This window comes from Limulus polyphemus, unplaced genomic scaffold (genome assembly GCF_000517525.1).
Source record: "Limulus polyphemus unplaced genomic scaffold, Limulus_polyphemus-2.1.2 Scaffold968, whole genome shotgun sequence".
NCBI classification, from domain to species: Eukaryota; Metazoa; Arthropoda; class Merostomata; order Xiphosura; family Limulidae; genus Limulus; species Limulus polyphemus.
Genome location: NW_013666578.1, coordinates 46,334 through 66,803, shown reverse-complemented (window position 1 = coordinate 66,803; position 20,470 = coordinate 46,334). Strand labels below are relative to the sequence as shown.

The 20,470-nt window shown below is 35.2% G+C and overlaps 1 protein-coding gene and 1 long non-coding RNA gene across 6 annotated transcripts in view; one reads left to right on the top strand and one right to left on the bottom strand.

Moving 5' to 3' along the window:
- LOC106461479 (ELAV-like protein 4) overlaps positions 1-20,470 on the top strand; it is a 71,414-nt gene that overhangs the window by 44,052 nt on the left and 6,892 nt on the right. For 2 of the 5 annotated variants that reach the window (XM_022388447.1, XM_022388446.1), the window contains exons 4-5: positions 16,375-16,543; positions 19,510-19,762. In XM_022388447.1, coding sequence (XP_022244155.1) covers positions 16,375-16,543; positions 19,510-19,762 — 422 coding nt within the window. The remainder of the gene's footprint in view (positions 1-16,374; positions 16,544-19,509; positions 19,763-20,470) is intronic. The other 3 variants (XM_022388449.1, XM_013921304.2, XM_022388448.1) reach the window with 3 other exon arrangements.
- Positions 4,481-14,506, bottom strand: LOC111086268. The gene is made up of 3 exons (XR_002610990.1): positions 14,399-14,506; positions 6,514-6,604; positions 4,481-4,568 (listed from the first exon to the last, which is right to left on the bottom strand). It is a non-coding gene; the product is annotated as an uncharacterized LOC111086268 (long non-coding RNA).

Genomic DNA, 20,470 nt, shown 5'->3' with positions numbered 1-20,470 from the left:
GCTCTTTTACCAACGAATATTGGGATTGACCGTCACATTATAACGCCCCCACGGCTAAAAGGGCGAGCATGTTTGATGGGACGGGGATTCGAACGCGCGACCCTCAGATTGCGAGTCGAGCGCCCTAACCACCTGGCCATGCCGGGCCCCCAGGCGAGGAAGATCGTGTAATTAAATAATAGGTTTCAAGTCAGGCGAGGAAGATCGTGTAATTCAAATAATAATTTTTGAATCTCCTCCCTCTTAAAAAAATAAGGAAAACTTTACTTCCCTTTTCAGTAAAATAACTTTTACGTTTAAATATTCCATATGGTAACGAAGTGAATTCGTTGTTTCTAAGCTTCACTAACATATTATTTCCGAAGAACACATGTAAATAGGAAACGTAGAAAAAAACTTAACCAAGTATACATTAATTATTTGTTGTTGGAAATGTTTTAAAAATACTTTTACAAACTGAGTTATTATTTAGTGTTTGGAGGAGGAGTGGGAGAGAATTGCTTTGGAAAGCTGTGGTGTGAAATGTATTGCTTAGGAAAGCTGTGGTGTGAAATGTACTTTGGAAACTAGAACGAAAGCTGTTTTTTGTTGTTGTTTTTTTTACGTGTGTGGGGAGAGACGGAACAGAATATCTAGTTTTACACAAAATTAAATTTATTTCTGAAGCGGGGAAATACTTTATGGACCGGGCATGGTCTCGTGATTAGCGTAGTTGACAGCTCGTTTCAGCTAAAACAACATAATTCGCACTTGCGCTATCAGAACGACTGTCAAACCCCACTACTTGGTAAAACGAGAGTAGCCCAGAAGATGGCGTGAATGCTAGTCTCCTTATCTCTAGTCTATCTGTTTAAAATTCGGGACGGTTGTGAGCAACACCTTTTCGTAAAGATTTGTAAGAACGTTCTGTAACAAAAGCGCGCGAAAGTGCAGGCTGAGATAAAAAGAAAAAACGTAAAGGATTAAGGTGTGCATAGGTTGTATAAGACTGTTTTGAAAATTAGGCGTAGTGGTTGTCGAAAGAAGTATGTTGTAAGTCAAACTACGAAAGACAACAAGAAGTTAACTAGATATATATATGATCAATATATATATACTGTTGTGAATAGAACGTTTCGGGCACTTTCTAGGTTAAATAAGACTGTATAGGAAATTAGGCGTAGTGGTTGTCGAAAGAAGTATGTTGTAGGTCAAACTACGAAAGACAACAAGAAGTTAACTAGATATATATATGATCAATATATATACTGTTGTGAATAGAACGTTTCGGGCACTTTCTAGGTTAAATAAGACTGTATAGGAAATTAGGCGTAGTGGTTGTCGAAAGAAGTATGTTGTAAGTCAAACTACGAGAGACAACAAGAAGTTAACTAGATATATATATGATCAATATATATATATACTGTTGTGAATAGAACGTTTCGGGCACTTTCTAGGTTACAAAAGAGCCGTGGTCTGGATGCTTCTAATGCTAAAAATCGGGTTTCGATACTCGTGATAGGCACAGAACACATAGCCCATTGTGTAGCTTTGCGCTTAACAACAAACAAACATACATATATATACGTATCTATTTTTTTATTATTCTAAAAATATCCTGTATCTTTTGCAAAACATCAACTTGGAAACAGTTTAGATGAAAAAACCAAAACCAAAACTTGACGATTGTATGGATAAGTTACTTACAATTACTTTACTCTTCTTCCTCTAATGATAAAAGTACACTGTCTCAGAAAATAGTCCCCCGCTGGGACAGCGGTAAGTCTTCGGATTTACACTACTAAAATCAAGGGTTCGATTCCCCTCGGTGGACACATCAGATAGCCTGATGTGGCTTTGCTATAAGAAAAACACCCATTCACACCCACTCAGAAATTAAGAAGGAAACGAACTTGGTGTGTATGATATATTTATATATATATGTGTGTGTGTGATAGGCATGCAACGAACCAGTCTGGTAGGCGATAACTAAGTAGAAAGCTGGTTAATGTGATACATACCCTGATAATAAAAATGAATATTTCTTAAACGGTTTATTTTGAGACATCTTTCACTTTCGATGTCCAAATATGTTTGTAAGAACGCACCTTCAAATCGTTTCACAGGAATATGTACAGGCGTTGTTAAGTCGCGGTGTAAAATACAACAAACGGCGTTGAGTAACATCACGAGCCTCATCGTTATAAACGTTACTTATACATTCTCTCTCGACTGGCACGTGTATGCCACGCGAATGACGTACTATTTTGTGTGCTCATCTGGCGGTAGCATAAGTAGTAGCGGGGTGACTCTATTTACATTAACCTCCAGGTGTGTGCAAAATAAAAACACCTGGGCTGAACTAGAGACATTATTAGTTTGTTCGTTTTTGTTTTCGAAATACCCTTAGTTTTAAAATTATCAGAATTTTTAGTTAACGATCCTACTTGCTGTCATGATATTGTTATTATGAAAATTTTGACATAATTTTTCAAAATATTAGAAAGCTTTAATTATGGGTAACAATAATATAAGTCTCTGAAATCATCACCAATATACCTCAAAATATTATCGGCTTATGACCCTAATATAACATTATACAAATACTACTGTTTATGTCATACAGCAAGCTGAATGAACAACAGGCATACATTTGTATTTGCTTTTTCGTTCATCTTCGGGATACCGGCCCTTCGAAACTATGTTATAGAACTAATCGTCATAGAACGGAAATGTCTGGCGCGACCACTGTGCTAATCATATGAATATCTGTGTTGGTTTTAGCTCACTTTTTCACTTAAGAACTACAATATTTTCAGTGTATTATGTCTTAATAATCTGGTTTTCATGGTAGCGTTTTTATGTTTCTGATAACTGAGAATAATAGATAATCTCATAGGTCAGATTTTTTATTTTGGATAAACATTCGTACGTGTGTTAGCTTATACGTAGGTAACTTTCACTGCTAAAAGTACTATGAAGTTGCGCCAAATGAGCAGAATTGATGCATGTTATTTATTGGCTCACGAAATACTAGAATTTATCATCAATCCTAGTTAATGTGAATAATAATAGTGAACGAAGTAAGATGTTTGTTTGTTTAAGCTCACAGCTGCACAATGGGCTATGTGTGCTATGTCCGACGCAGGGATCAAACCCCGAATTTAGAGTTATATGCCATTAAGTTTCCGCTGAACCAGAGATAAATAAAACAGGTGTACTGGGAATAAAAGAGAACTACTAATTAAAAGTAGCACGTGCTCAAAACATAGTAACCATTGAGTTGTAATACGAATTTTCAGTAATATGAAACATAACGTACAACAGAAGTTATATTCCATGACCGGTTCATAAAATATTACATGTTTTATATGAGTGATTAATAACAAAATAAAATACCCGAATAAATAATCCAGCATAAGGATTTGTTTTGTTGCTTTTTGTGTTTTAGTCTGTACAACGTGTAAATATTTCAAGACAATAAAACCATCGTTAGACCTGTGTTAACAATAAAACCATCGTTAGGCCTGTGTTAACAATAAAACCATCGTGTTATTAATGCCCCTTCGAAATACATTTTTAATAATTTATTGATAATTGTATATGCCAACATATATTTCTCTATGGTATCGTTTCCCATTAGTTTACAGGTAAGTCTGCGGGCTGTAAAGCGCTAAAATTGGGTTTCGATACCCGCGGTGGGTATAGCCCAGGTAGCCCATTGTGTTGTATTGCGCTTAACAACGAATGAACAATATGTCCAATTAGTGGGGGCAGCTGTAAGTTTATGAGCTTAGAATGCTAAAATCCAGAGTTCGGTTCCCCCGTGGTGGACTGAACGCAGATAGCTTATTGTGTGTAGCTTTGCGCTATAACAAACAGTTTTGTCTACCGGTGACTCAGTGGGAAGTCTGATGGCTTATAACATTCAAAATCATGTTTCAATACCTGCGATGGGCAGAACAAAGGTAGTCATTGTGTAGCTTTGTGCTTAACAATAAATAAACAAACAAGCGGTATGGTTTCATATATATATATATATATATAAAAGAATTTAACATTTCAAGCTGATATCGAAAACTATTTGAACTCTTAACCAGAGCACAGGGAAGCTTTGTTCAGCACTTATAACTAATTAACAGAATTAACTGTCACAAGTAATAACAAGTAATGAACAAAGGGCCCCCAGCAGAGAGTGAGAAGTGTTTTCAGTGGCATCACGATTTGAATCATGAATCTTTCGATCCACACCCTTACACACTTGACTCGTATATATATATATCAGGAAAATGTAATATTTATATGCACCATTTGTGTGTGAAGAAGGGGGACCCAAGAATATGGAGGCCTTCAATTGCATTGAGTATTTTAATGTGACACTTGCAGAAGAAAAGTTGGGCCATCTCTATTTTAAACACAAGTAAAGTCTTAGTAAATAGCAACTAGTTTAGTTTTCGGATACTTTATTTTTATGGTCTCTCATACAGACCTGATTGCTGTCAGTTTCTTCAGTATCTAGAACTTTTAACAGTTACAGATGTAGAATTCCCTCGTCAGCTCTTCCCCAGGACACTTCTTCGTTCTTGTTCCTACGTAGATAAAATTTTCACCAAATCATTTTCTAAATTTAAGCGCAACTTAACATTTCCTAAATGTATGTCACATTATTACTTTCTCAACGTTGCCTTTTTAAAGTTCGTGTTTAATTTATAATTATATCTATGGACTTCAGAATTTTGTTTACGTTTTGGTACTGAGTTTAGGCTTGGGAAACAGTACATTTGTGAACTGTCCAAAGCTTTCATAGGGCTGAAGCTGTACTTTAGAGACAAAAGATTGGATATAATTCTGGGTGATTGAAATTGGTAGCATTAATCGTTAATGTTCATCCTACATGGTCATCAGAGGCCCTAGAGAAGTAGCACATTCGAGTTTCCACTGTTTGAGTCCCATTAGTCCTGTAAACAGGTTACTGATTAGTTTTATAATCTGCCAAGTTGTTGTGGATATCATGGACTAGGTCATTATTTATGTATTATTTTCTTCCTAATCTGGTTGCAATGCTTGAATCTTTAAGAGTCTTGTGCTTGTCTGTGAGCTGACGATCAGCCTGTTTTAAAATTTAAGTTGTGATATATTCATCAAATTTAAGTTCAGTTTTTAATCAGTTTCATTGAACTCTATAGTTTCATCTCCTTTTAATTTCCGATCAAATTTCAACGCCCTTGGTGCTTAGTGTTTGTTTGTGCAACTGATTAATAAAAATATTTGTGTTGTTATTTGTTGCACATCTCATGCCTTGTTTATTTCACTTGTCAGCATCTATTTGCATGTGGCATTGCTCAGGTGCCCCATGCTCATACAAATGCAGGAAGGCTACAAGTGAACACAGTGGTCAGCTCAGGCAGATTTCTATGAGTATAGAACCAATTCAGGATGGTTTCCTTCGCACTCTGTTCTCAGCAGAGAATGGTGAGGTGAAATAAGTAAATGTTGTAAACCTAACAAAGATGCTGCAAAGGAAGACTTGAATACATGTCTGAGGTGTTTCAATCAGGTAGTTGCATGGAATACTTGGATGTAAGACGAAGCTACAAAGCACCTTCTGCTAGCTCTATATGAACAACTGAGTGCGGAAAAATTTGGTCATCATATCTCAATTGTGGAAGAGCTTCACCATAGGTTTCTGCAGAGAACTGAGCTTCACGCAAAACAGAATTAAAACTTAGTTGCATAGATTTCAATAAAGATCTAGCAGCTTTTGCTAATGAACTATATTACTTACACAGTAAAACAAATGTAAGCATAGCCACAAGATATTCTGGTAAATAGTCTAACAAATAGGCCTGTATGGTATCAGAGACCTTCTGGAATTAAGTTAAGTTGTGTGTGTGTGTGTTGCAGTTATGTTTGATGTAGCTTCTAACACAGCCTCAGAGCTTAAAATAAACAGTAGCAGCAGCTACTGTGGGTCACTAAACTAAGGCATAACTTTCAGACATACCTGCTCCTCTGAGTTATCAGATAAAGTCCCATCAAGCTCAACATTTAGTTACAGCAAGTTGTAGAATGCCAACAAAGATAGTGTACACTCATTAGATATAAACGCCAGTATCTTGTTCATACTACTGAACAACAACTTTGGCAAGAAAGCTGTTATGATCAACATCTTGATAGAAATTAAGATGTATTCTATTGCTTTGGATATCAAAAACAATTATGTATTAATGTTGAACAACTTATTTAAATTAGCTGGCTCCAGGTCAGGTTTTGCCACAGACTTTGAGAGATATGATGAAATCTCTATATCTAAAGGTGTATAGCTCAAACTGCCTTGAGCTGGTCTGTTACATACTTGTAATCCTTCGTGGATGTGAGGTTGAGGTCTTAGTAAATACAGGAACAATCAGGCCTATATTTCACCTTGCAGTGTTTAAACATTTCCAGCAAAGCCATTACCCAGACTTTAAATTTAACTCCATCTCTTAATGGAGATAAGCTAAATGCTAGTGGAGAAGTTTGGCTCCAACTCACCATTAATGTTGTGTTTCCAGAATAAATGTACTACTAGATGGTATTGGTTCAGGTTTAGGCATCTCGGGGATGAGCCTACTGCCAGCATGGCCTGCAAAAAAATGTGGATTACAGCTTTATGGTAATTCATCAAATGCCTTCTAAGTACAGCCCTGGAAGAAGAGGCTGTAAGAGCATATTTAAAACATCAAATCCACAGGTATTATTTTGTAGTAAGCATGTAGTTGCATGTATCATTCTATGTGAATACAGTGAGCACCAGGTTTTGTTTCGAAAAGCTGCAATTCTCGGAGGGAAGTATACATATTTCAGTTATAATAACTTCCTGAAGAACGATACTATACAGCTGTCAAAAAACACACCAAAGTTAATTGTGAACTTAAGGTGGATGGTCGTGGTAGTGTGTACTCAAGCTTTTCCATTTCCTTGAACATATAAACGTCTGGATGCTTTGGAGGGTTCCAGATGATTCAGGCACCTTCAGACTTGAGTTGGCAATTAGCTGGTAGAACTGGATAGTGAAATTAGACCTCAAATTGCACTCATTACTAAAGTAGGACTGTATGAATTTCAGATATGTTGTTTTGCCACTGTAATGTACCAACTACTTTAAAGTAGTTGTTGACACATGCATTATTAGGTTTACAAGAGGAGAGCTGACTGATATATTTTCATAACATATCAGTGTTTGACCACTCAATTTATAATCTAAGTATGGTAGTTTAGAGAATATACAAGCATGATTAGATATGTTTGTGTTTCTCTCAGTTTTACATGTTCTGTCCATGTAGCTTAAAAAGTAGACGTTAAGGTTTCACTCGAGAACAAGATGGAGATGGTGTACTTAATTGTCATTATACCAAAATATATGGCAATGAAGTGAGTTGTGAATGATTTGCTTTGAATTCGTATGTTATGCTTTAGTTCATATCAGAAGGCTCTAAGAAGAGCTAGAGGTACCTTTGGTAATAGTTGTGTTCCAAGGATTCATTAGATTGGTGTAATCAATGCCTAATATTGTTGAATATTAACAATGACCATTATAGTATCTGAATGTTCTCAAGAGTGATGGCTTATTCCATTCACTAAAATGTGCTTTAGCTGATGCCCCAATGATAGCTTATTCTAAGTTTGATTATTCATTTATTCTGGATACAGATGCTAGAGATAGTGGAATTGAAGCAGTTTTACTGGAGGTGTAAGATGTATATATTGCACAGATTGTGTAATGGAATGCAGAAATCATTCAATAACAGTTGCTAAATTCCATTATTGTTCAACAAAGAAAGAAGTCCTTGCAGCTGTACACTTTCTAAACAATTTATCATATTGTCAAAGTAGACAAGAGTTCATGATTAGAATAAGCCATGTGTCACTGGAGGGGCTCATAAACTTTAAAGAAGTAAAAGGTTCGATAGCACACTGAATAACAACATTATAATAATACAATTTCACTTTGTAACACTGCAAAGCACCATAGAAATTTTGAGAACTCTTCTACAAATCAGTAAGACCATGTTCTTTTAAGTAATGTCCTGATATAGAGCATAAGACTGCAGTGAATGTTAAGGGTTATACATTATAGTGTCGAAAACCAACTCTGTTAGATCAACTTAGATAGAGCTCTGACACTGCTTGTTTTAGAGTGTGACCTCCATAGTGTGAAAACAGCACATAAGTCACAACCATTGATAACCGTATCAAAATATCAGAGGAACGATGGAAATATTCTATCATTTCTACGCCCCACGTGTATTGTGGTTCAGCTAGTGATCCTCAGAGCTCTAAAACAGAGGAGTCTTCGCAATTTGCACAATTCAAGAAATGGAGAGCACCGGGAAATGTTACTATGAACAACCTTCAGGCATGGTTTTGCAGCTTTCCTGCAAGGATGTGGGAAGATAATGAAGAGGAAAAGTCAGCCACGCAAATGCAAGTTGCAGCTGAAACTATGTAGTAGGTTTCCAAAGTAGAGAATAACCTTGATATTTTCCGGCATTTACTGGAAAACAATAAAGGTGAGAGGTATGTCCCAGTTGTGGTTACTTATCAAATGAGCGGAATTTTATTCTTTCACTGACACTTCAGTGCAGTCCATGGTTGGTAAGTTTACAGTAGATGTCTTGCTTTGGGCTAGAAACGCACAAAGATCAAGAAGCAGACTTCCATAAACTGCTGTTTGCTGTATTGTGCCAAGTATTAGGTGAGATGGAGACATTGCTACACCTTATCATCCTCAGTCATCTATTGATGGGCTTGCTGAATAAACTGTAATAGCTCTAAAATCTATGTTATCTCAAAATAATGTCATACATGGTAAAAAAGTAAAAGTCTACTGGCTGTTTTCCAGACTCATTGATGTTTGGAAGAGAAGTTGTAATACCTATGTATCTAAGAATGGTTCCCCACTGACTGAAAATACTTCAGTCTACCAAGAGGAATATCTAAAGCGAGTGTACTGCTGTTACTGACACACATAAATAAACACGATAACAGCTAGGAAAAGCAGCAGTATGAAAGAAAAGAGATTATGATAACACAGTGGTAAATAAACGGATGAAATATGCCTGTGGTATGCACTAGCGTCATGAGGAAGATAAAGTTGAGGAATCAGATTATAATAATCATGAAAGTCATAGTAATCTTGACTTAGCTGATGCTAACGGTTAAATGTAAGTACTACTCTGGCTTTATATGAAGGGACAGAAAACAAAAGAAAAACTGATAGGTGACCTCAAGCATATTATGACTGAAGATAATTAGGACAGTGCAAGGTGTGACACTTGGAAATATGTAACTGTACTCCACAGCGAAAGAGATTTGATTTCCTTTGCTTTGTGAGCTATCAATGAAATTTTACAGCGAAATGTCTACAGCACATTCTGTCTTAAATGCTGGACTTCAGGAGTTAAGTGTAATGACTAAAAACCCTTGTGATTTTATACTCTCTGAGTTGTTGAAGAGAATTCCACAATTAAAATATTCTAGCTGAAATATGATGAGAGCTATTTGATTAAACTAGCTAACATATAGTGGCATATTGAAGTGGTAACAAAGTAAAAGTAAATTACTATCTGTTAAGAAAGATGTCTTCTAGGGTGTAAAAATAATTGCTGATGATGAGAAGCAATAGAGTTAGTAAGTAGTAGCATAGAAGTTGACTTAGTTAAAACGTTCTGGTGTCCGACTCTAGATGACAGCGTGAACACTTACTTACCCAGCCTGATCACAGGAAGTGGTCAGTTGTGGTAATGTTTGTTTCGTTCCGCACACTTTTTTTTTATTTTGTTTGTAGTTAAGCACAAAGCTACACAATGGGCTACCTGTGCTCTGCCCACCACGGGTAGTGAAACACGGTTTTTAGCTTTATAATTCTGCAGACATACCGGTGTGCCACTGGGGGGTGGGGGTACTTTTTATTTTACTATGCGTTATAGATATGCGAAACAATGTATATACACCTGAGTGAATATTCACCAGAATTCTCATGGAACTCGGAACCGTACAATAAGTAGATAAAGAAAGATGTAAAAGTATGACACATTGGATGCAGGGAATGTGACATAATGAAGTACACATCTCTAGTATTCACTTCGTAATATGTTTATTTCACTTGAAGAAGTTTGTCATGATTTTGAACTGATGTGGTGAAAGAGAAAACACTGCACTGACGTGACATGAGACACAGTGGCAATGTTTGTGTTTCTCTCAGTTTTACAAGTTTTGTCGGTATAGCTTAAAAAAATAGACGTTAAGGTTTCACTCGAGAACAAGATGGAAATGGTGTACTTAATTGTGATCGTACAAAAATATATGGCAGTGAAGTGAGTTGTGAATGATTTGCTTTGAATTCCTATGTTATGCTTTAGTTCATATCAGAAGGCTCTAAGAAGAGCTAGAGGTACCTTTGGTAATAATTGTGGTCTAAGGATTCATTAAATTGGAGTAATCAATGCCTAATATTGTTGAATATTAACAATGACCGTTATAGGAACTCGAGAGTGAACAAAAAAAGAGATCATTTTTGCAGGAGAAGGTCGTATGTCTACTCCCACACAGGGTCAGTAGTAAGTTGTTTCCCGTAAGTCTCATTAAGAGTAAGGTAAGGGTGACTGCCACTCCTCTTCTGCGTGATTTGAACGTGTGTTGCTGTTGTTTTTTAGTGTAGAGACACTAGGGGTTTAGTTTATGACTTTAAAGTTTTATTTGACCTTACTTGAACTTATCAATACTAAGAAAACTTTTCTTTTATGGTCGAGTTTGGTGGTGTGCAAGTTTATTCTTCTGCTACCGTTTCGTGTGCAACTGCTACATTTTTATTAAGTTAACACTCCGTGAGAACTTGACTTCCTGACCTACTGACCTCATAAAGGACCAATAATAATGACCCTCCCCTTATTTGTGGTTGTAGTATCGTGTTATTTCTTTTATTCTGGGCCTTGTATTTACAATCTGAATTTCGATCTGTCTGCAATACAGAGAGTTTAATTTCGACATGGAAGGCTACAATGATCAAATTGTGCTGGAAGAACTAACTGTACCGTGTAATACTCGTGCTGATACGCTGGTAGAGATGGATGTGCATCTACAAGTGATGATGGTTTATAGATCCCACCGCTGGTTGTGAGGCCCTCTGAGAAGATATTGAATTTATCTCCTGAGGCAAAGGAACTTCTCCATACAACACACTGATTCAATAGACAATTAAGCAGTTAACAACAACATTCCAAGAGTAGCCACTAACAACTTATCTAGATTGTGCTATAGTCATTGGTCTTAAATTCTAGGTTGTGCTATAGGTTGTTAAAGTCATTGATTTTAAGTTCTAGATTGTGCTATAGTCATTGATTTTAAGTTCTAGGTTGTGCTTTAGTCATTGATTTTAAGTTCTGGGTTGCGCTATAGTCATTGGTCTTAAATTCTAGGTTGTGCTATAGTCATTGGTCTTAAATTCTAGGTTGTGCTATAGTCATTGATTTTAAGTTCTAGATTGTGCTATAGTCATTGGTCTTAAATTCTAGGTTGTGCTATAGTCATTGATTTTAAGTTCTAGGTTGTGTTAAAGTCATTGATTTTAAGTTCAGTTTGTTATCATAGTTTCATACTACTTTGTACTTTCATCATTTTTTAATTTGTCGACATCCAGTTTCAAATACCATTATTTCTAGTATTTGTTTCTGCAACTGATTGATACGGGTATCATTGTTTTTATTTGTTACCCGTCTTACGTCTTGCCTATTTCATTTCGCCAAATTCACGCACGTTGAGCATCCACTTTTGTCTTATTATCTACTTTCGAATCTGTGTCTAGTTTAGGTGGAGGTAATCCCCTGTCTGTTGCATCATCTATAACAGATCACCACACATGTTCTAGTTGTTACTTTGGAATTACACGTTTAGTGTTATTCTTTCCTAACTGAGACTTTTTTTTTACAGTAATAAAAAGATAAGAAAGGTTGTTATTTCACTTCCACCAATTCAGGTCACGCAAGGTTGGGGCACAGATATTTGCTGCCGCCTATTTGTGATAACCAACTACTTTTCCACACCTACGGCGTGAACTAAGGGCTTCGATAAATCTCAGGAAAAAAAAGCGTTAAACTACAGCAAGAAAACAGAACTTATATTTCCATAAATAATAATAATACCAGTCCTACTATTATTCGTGTTAATTATCACATGTTGAAGCACATTACTACAGAGAAGTTAGTGTTTATATGTCGAGCATTTTTATACAAATATTTTGTATTTGAGAAGTATAACGTGTTTTATCGACAGTTTGATTTTTAACTTTATTTAAATCGCCAAACAGGCGCCAAAAAATTGAATTTTAAATTCGATGACGAGGAACCCACTTTGAGACTAATAATGGCTGGAGACGGCTTGAATGGGTAATGAAGAAAAACTTTAATATAAGTTTAACGTAACAGCAAATGTACAACGTTTCGACAATAAGTTAGCAAAGGTAGCAGAATTTTCTTATATTATTATTTAATGTTATCTCTATCATTTAACTTAGATAACTGTACTATGTATATTCACGTTAGTGTACGAACACTTCTTTGTTGTTTTTTTTACTTTTTTTTGCTGTTTGTCGAACGGAGCCTCAAAACGGAATACTTCATTAGACTGTCGTGAAGAGAGGAAATTCATTATTCATTTTAAAAGTCCAGAAATGTAGCTTTTGAGTGGATTGTTAATTTTTATTTAACTTTGTTACAACGTTTCGACTACTCGTGTGGCCATCACCAGGTAACAGTTAGTAACGTTCATTCGACTGTATTGATTAATATAGATCCCTTGGTGGCCCAGCGGCAATCCCGAGGGCTTATAACGCTAAATATCGGATTTTGATGCTCGCGGTGGGCACAGCAAAGATAACCCATTGTGTAGCTTTGAACTTAATAATAACAACAAGCAAATAAAAAAGTTAATTAATATTTATTGATTGTTGTAGGTTCTTCTGCATTATATATTTGCTTTTCCGTAGTTGGTTTTTGATCCCGCTGTTACTTTCTTCTGATAATTTGAAGCTTTAAGTGGTGGATATAAACGACATTCAAACAACTGGTTCAAAAAACAGCTATATAGGTAGAATGATAACGATGGAAGGTCCTTGTAACTCCAAGCTACCAACTATATACTGTTAGAACGACTATTTAATGTGCTTGTAACATCACAAAAATGATATATAGAGTTATGAGTACGATGTGAAGTCCTTCTTACATCACAAAAACAACTATTGATTTATGATGCCTATATCAAATCCTTGCAACAAACAACTGTATCGCTTTATGACTACGATGTAAGGCCCTGTTAACATCACGTAAACAACTGTATGAGCTTATGACTACGATGTAAGGCCCTTTTAACGTCACATAAACAACTGTATTGCTTTATGACTACGCTGTAAGGCCTGTTAACGTCATATAAACAACTGTATGAGTTCATGACTACGATGTAAGTCCCTGTTAACGTCACATAAACAAACTGTATGGGTTTTAAGACGGCGATATAACGTTTTTCTAACACCACAAAAACAGCAATATATATATTTATGATGAGATGCAAGTTCCTTTAAATACTGCAAAAACAAATTGTATGGAATCATGATGACGATATAAGATCATTTTAACAGCACAAAAACATGAGTATGGATTTAATATGACTACGTAATGTCCTTATAACATCACAAAAAACAACTGTAAGATTTAATGGTAAAACAAAAATTAAAAACGTTTACACTATATCATTTTTTATATGCTAAGGATACCTTACCTTATTTCACTTTTCAGAGTATATATATATATAACTTAAATTTTTGCTGGGTTATTTAAATGCGTAATATATCTGCATAATACTACTGACAGAAATCTATTCACCAACGTGTCTAGAAGACGTTCATTGCAAAGCCAAAATGTTGTAGGGTTCTTTGCGTGAGCGCATTTTTGTCTAGTTGCAATGAAATTAAATAATATTTAGCACGTATTGTATGTTTTGGCGTGTCATTAAGCCGACCGTTATTAAATCAGAAATTGAACTGTATTGAAAATATGCTGGATGTTTGATGGATTTTTAAGAACATTTCCCACGGGAACAAGTAGCTTGAAAGTAATAACTGTTCCTTTAAACACTAGCAAATTAAAACCTAAAGATTACGAACTAATAGGGTTCAGGATATGTCGTTTCTGTGACGAAGTATACTACAGAACCTAATTAGTACACAAATCGTTTAACTTCTATAAACACTATAGTAAGAACGACATTATTTTTGAAATAATGGAGCTCAAAACATGACACTACGCAAAAGAAATAGAACTGGAAACATCTATTTCAAATGATGCACCAGCAAAAACGACGTTATTTTAGAAGTAACAGTACATACCTCATGTCATTCCTTCGATAACGTTTGAAATTTAATAGTATTCGTAGGGTGTCGAACCCATTCCTTTACGGTAGAGGTGGTATTACTTCAGCAGAAATAGGGCTCATAACATTTAGTTTCTGTGGTTTGATAACGAGAACAACGCAGCTCTTAGAACTACTGGTATTCAAAGTGTTTATCATGTGGAGTAGCAGTGTCCTTGGTATTAACTCAGAAATACTAACTCTTAGTGTATCGTTCCAGTGAAGTAGCAGTGGGTATGACATTAATTCAAGAGTAATAGCACTTAGTGTGTCATTCCTGTGGAGTAGCAGTGTGCATAGCATTACATAAGGAGTAATAACGCTTAATGTATCAATCCTGTGAGGTAGCAGTGTGCGTGGTATTACTTCAGGTGTGATAATGCTTAATGTGTAGTTCCTGTGGGTTAACAATGAACATGGCATTACTTCAGAAGTAATAATGCTTAATGTGTCATTCCTGTGAAGTAGCAATGTACATGACATTACTTCAGCAGTAATAACGCTTTCCATGGGGAATTAGTGAGCATGAAATTAATTCTGAGGTAATAAAACTTAATGTGTCACCCTGTGGGGTAACAGTGGGCGTGACATTACATTAAAGACAATAGCGTTTAGTGTGTAATATCGATAAAAAAATATATTTTACCTTAAAACTAATGAAGAGCGATATTGCTTCATAAGTGATATTTTTCCTATTAAATCACTTTAAAAGTTGGCGACGGGAATGACGCTTCAGTAACTCTAACTGTACTCCTTCCGTTATCAAGAAATATCACAGAACTTAAGATCTTAATAATGACGTTTTTAATGAAAATCATGTCCTCGTTCTGCAGCGAATTATTGTATGAGCGTTTGTTATTTAAGTACTGTAAAAATTTATAAATAGCAAGTGTATCATCCACGTAGTGTTTGTAACAATAAGATATCTTGTGGTCACTGTATATCTAATTAAAGAGAATCATTTCTAGGTTGTGCTATAGTCATTAATTTTAAGTTCCTGGTTGTGCTATAGTCATTGGTCTTAAATTCTAGGTTGTGCTATAGTCGTTGATTTTAAATTCTAGGTTGTGCTATAGTCCTTGATTTTAAGTTCTAGGTTGTGCTATAGTCATTTATCTTAAGTTCTAGGTTGTGCTATAGTCATTTATCTTAAGTTCTAGGTTGTGCTATAGTCATTGGTCTTAAATTCTAGGTTGTGCTATAGTCGTTGATTTTAAGTTCTAGGTTGTGCTATAGTCGTTGATTTTAAGTTCTAGGTTGTGCTATAGTCATTGGTCTTAAATTCTAGGTTGTGTTATAGTCTTTGATTTTAAGTTCTAGGTTGTGCTATAGTCATTTATCTTAAATTCTAGGTTGTGTTATAGTCATTGATTTTAAGTTCTAGGTTGTGCTATAGTCATTTATCTTAAGTTCTAGGTTGTGCTATAGTCATTGGTCTTAAATTCTAGGTTGTGCTATAGTTATTACCATGAAAACAAACGTGGTTTAGAGTTTAATGTAATTAGTTTATACGTTTACGTTTGAAATATCATTTCGAATAAGAGAATTGTATCTGAAATTAGTAAACGTTTGAAAATTAAATTATGCTCAAGTTTTAAGTTTAGGTAAAGAATAGTATCACCTAGCTCTCTCTAGCTTTATGTAATGTTTAGTCACATAATAGTTCAGAGTATATTATTATATTTGTTTAGGGTAAGGTGTATTGTTTGTTGAAAGAAAAAAACTTTAATTGAAAATATGAAATTTAACTCTCTTTTTTTATTCTTCTTAACAGAACCTGGCTGAACCTCCTACTTATATATATCACTAGCTGAGTTTGAAATGTTTTTTTGTAACTTTGCTCAGAAATATAATAATTTATTTCATTATTTTATTGTAATTGAACAACAACGTGTATTTTTTTTATGAAATATGAGGTATTGAAGAACACCTTATGTTTTTCTCGTTTCTCAGGTGTCCTACGCAAGGCCTAGCAGTGAAGCCATTAAGGGAGCCAACCTCTATGTTAGTGGTCTACCTAAATCTATGGCACAACAAGAATTGGAAAACTTATTTCACCCCTTTGGTCGGATTATCACGTCACGCATCCTTTGTGATAACATCACAGGTATTAATATCCCAGGTAGTTGATATTCTCCATGATAAAAGCTCTCTGTATTAAACATACTTAATATCATTGGCTCGGAAACTTAATATAACGCATAGTGTTTGTGTTTTACCCACGTACGGATCTCAACATTAAGTTTTGGGTTTGTGTGACTGTAAGTAATCACATCATTTCGTAATTAGCTAACTGAAGGAAGTAAGCTCAATGCATGTTTTAACTTGTTCAACACGAAACTAATATCCGGAGCGTACGTTTCCCGTCAAATTATGAATGTCTGGAAATTTTACTGTTAGTGTCTACTGGTATTGTAATGTTCAGTTGCTAGATCTCACTGGTATCGCTGCATAGCATGTGGTATTGTCTATACGGTACACTATCAAATATTATTTTATGCCACGATTTTTTTTTACCCTTGCAGCTTTGTACTGTCCATCAAATAAATTAAAAACGAAGTCCCAAACTTAGTAAAAGAGCGATATTTTTTTTTAACAAACGATGATCTTTGAACTTATGAAGATTAACTAAGAACTGACTGGAAGCAAACTCATCTCACACATTGGGTTTATTAAGTTTTCCAGTCTCATTTCTTTAATAAGGGCAAATTAACAAATTATTATAATACTGTTTACACACCCTGTTGGGGGTGTACATATTGAGTTGTATTGAGTAATGCATGTTTTTTTTTGTTTTTTTTGCCTGTTATAATATTCAGTGTAAAGAATTGACCAGAACATTTGGGTGAAATCACTCATTTGCCATGCAAAATACGTAGGGGATCTTAACAGTAATTTGTGGGATTAATTGCAGTATTGGTGGTATTCTTGTTTAAATATTTTAATGTATCTCATATGTTATTAAGGACTCTTAACCAACACGTTTGCGAAGTCAAGGAATAACAAGCAACGTGCATAAGTAGTCTAGATAATACGTTTAAAAACCTGATGATGGTCATTAATATCAGGTTAAGTGTTTTGTCTTTTCTAAACGTCCACCTCTTTTGATATTTCGTAACATGTAAATGATTTTCCCCCATTAAGTTTCAATTCATTTTCTTTTTCATTTAATGTACAACCAATTTACTTTTTCCCAACTGTGAGTGATTGGGAGGGGGGAGACTGTCCTTGAGCGAATTATAGCGTGGTTTAATTTGGCCTTGGAGTCAAGTTCTTACAATTATAACACAGTGATAACCCAGGCAAAATATAAAGAGATGACCCCTAAGTGTAACATCGTCCTTCCAGGTTTAGAAGTAACAATGTTACTGTTAATGATAACAATAAGCGTTTTCTGCATGAATGAGCTACATCATATCAGTGGAAGTGTTTAGCAAAAAAAAAAAACAACTCACTTTAAATACTGTTGAAGGTTTGTATTCTTCAGATAAACGTACCTTTTTTTTTAAACTCTTCCTTTGAATGCTGATATGATATTACTCAGAGACACGTAAGATTTTGTGTTACGACGCTCCCTTTGAATGCTGATAATGTATTTCTCAGAGACACGTAAAATTTTGTGTTACGACGCTTCTTTTGAATGCTGATAATGTATTTCTCAGAGACACTTAAGATTTTGTGTTACGACGCTTCTTTTGAATGCTGATAATGTATTTGTCAGAGACACGTAAGATTTGTGTTACGACGCTCCCATTGAATGCTGCTAATGTATTTGTCAGAGACACGTAAGATTTGTGTTACGACGCTCTCATTGAATGCTGCTAATGTATTTCTCAGAGACACGTAAGATTTTGTGTTACGACACCTCTTTTGAATGCTGATAATGTATTTCTCAGAGACACGTAAGATGTTGTGTTACGACGCTTCTTTTGAATGCTGATAATGTATTTCTCAGAGACACGTAAGATTTTGTGTTACGACGCTTCTTTTGAATGCTGATAATGTATTACTCAGAGACACGTAAGATTTTGTGTTACGACGCTTCTTTTGAATGCTGATAATGTATTACTCAGAGACACGTAAGATTTTGTGTTACGACGCTTCTTTTGAATGCTGATAATGTATTTCTCAGAGACACGTAAGATTTTGTGTTACGACACCTCTTTTGAATGCTGATAATGTATTTCTCAGAGACACGTAAGATTTTGTGTTACGACGCACCCTTTGAATGCTCATGAATTGTGTATTCCCTCGAGACACATAAGGCTTTTTGTAACAACAGTTTGAATATCGATAAAGTATGTAATTTACAGAGACACACATGAGAATATTTTAGCCGACACTTTGAATACAGATAAAAAGTGTATTTCTCAGAGACACGTAAGACACTTTGAATACCGATAAAATGTGTATTTCACAGAGACACGTAAGACACTTTGAATACCGATAAAATGTGTATTTCTCAGAGACACGTAAGACACTTTGAATACAGATAAAAAGTGTATTTCTCAGAGACACGTAAGACACCTTGAATACCGATAAAATGTGTATTTCACAGAGACACGTAAGACACTTTGAATACTGATAAGGTGTGTATTTCTCAAAGACACGTAAGACACTTTGAATACAGATAAAAAGTGTATTTCTCAGAGACACGTAAGACACTTTGAATACTGATAAGGTGTGTATTTCTCAAAGACACAGAAGATATTTTGTAACGAAACAGAATTTAATATGGGGTATTTCTCGAACATCGTTTGTCAAAAGACAAACTCAACTGGTGTTAGACACGGGTTACGAAATCTCCACTATTTTCTGAAATCTCTAAGTTACCAGTTCTGTAAATAATGTAATGAGATTAAATTAAATGATACATTTTTGGATACTTATGATATTGAAACATCGTTTAACTCGCTATTGCAGGCAATGCATTTATGAAAAATAACACAAAAAATACAGTGGTACCAGAAGTTGTTTTTTTTTTTCTTTCATTAAATTTTGTCACCTACAATTTTTTTAGGTGTTAATTAAACTGCCAACTTCTACGTATAGGTTACTTAAAGATAAATTATTTCTTCTGTTTTCTAGGACTATCAAAAGGAGTTGGATTCGTTCGCTTTGATCAAAGAATTGAAGCAGAGCGTGCAATCAAACAGCTGCACAACACGATCCCAGATGGCGCAACTGAACCGATAACTGTGAAGTTTGCCAACAACCCGAGCAACAATGCTAAGGCCATAGCGCCGCTGGCAGCCTTCTTGTCACCGCAGCGCCGGTTCCCTGGCCCAATTCATCACCCTGCCAACCGCTTCAGGTACATACCTCTGTCGCCGATCTCCAGGTATGGTTACTTAGCGCCTCCTATACGTTGTTCAGTTGCGGTTTATGTTCCAAAATTAAGGTATTTTGTGTTGATCCTATCATTGACATCGAAATCTCGTTTTAAAATTAAAAATATTAAAAAAAAATGTTTTCTAAGCTTGCATCGTACAAACACTTGTTTTAGAAACCGTAACTGCAGTGGAGCGAAACCGTGACTACAGCAGCGGAGTGCTGTGTAACCTTTGCCCTTTGTTTGCATGTTTTTTGTTGGTTCATTTTTACAAAAAATAAATAAATAAAATGAATCTGTTGCTCTGAACAACAGTGTTACATAATCATGACTGTAGTAACGCTATGTAAACTTTTGTTTTTGTTTGTTTGCTTTTTATTTGAAGCCAATAGCAGTGGAGTAAAGCTGTTATTCCAGTAGCTGAGAACTGCTTAACGTTTGTCATTTGATTTATTTTCATTTTATATATATACATATAAATATATATGTAAAAAAAATCCGTGGCATGTTGGAAAGAGTTTTGAAAGCTCGTTACAGTAATAACACACAAAGCCATGTCATTTTTGTTTTTATTTTGTTATTTATATTTTGAAGAATGCTCTTTAATTATTTGTTGCTGTTTATTTGTTGCTGTTTTTTTTAATTATGAAACAATTCGCTTTCTTAGTTTTAGGCTGAATTACTACGTCTTGGAACGCTGAGTCACATTTACTAACC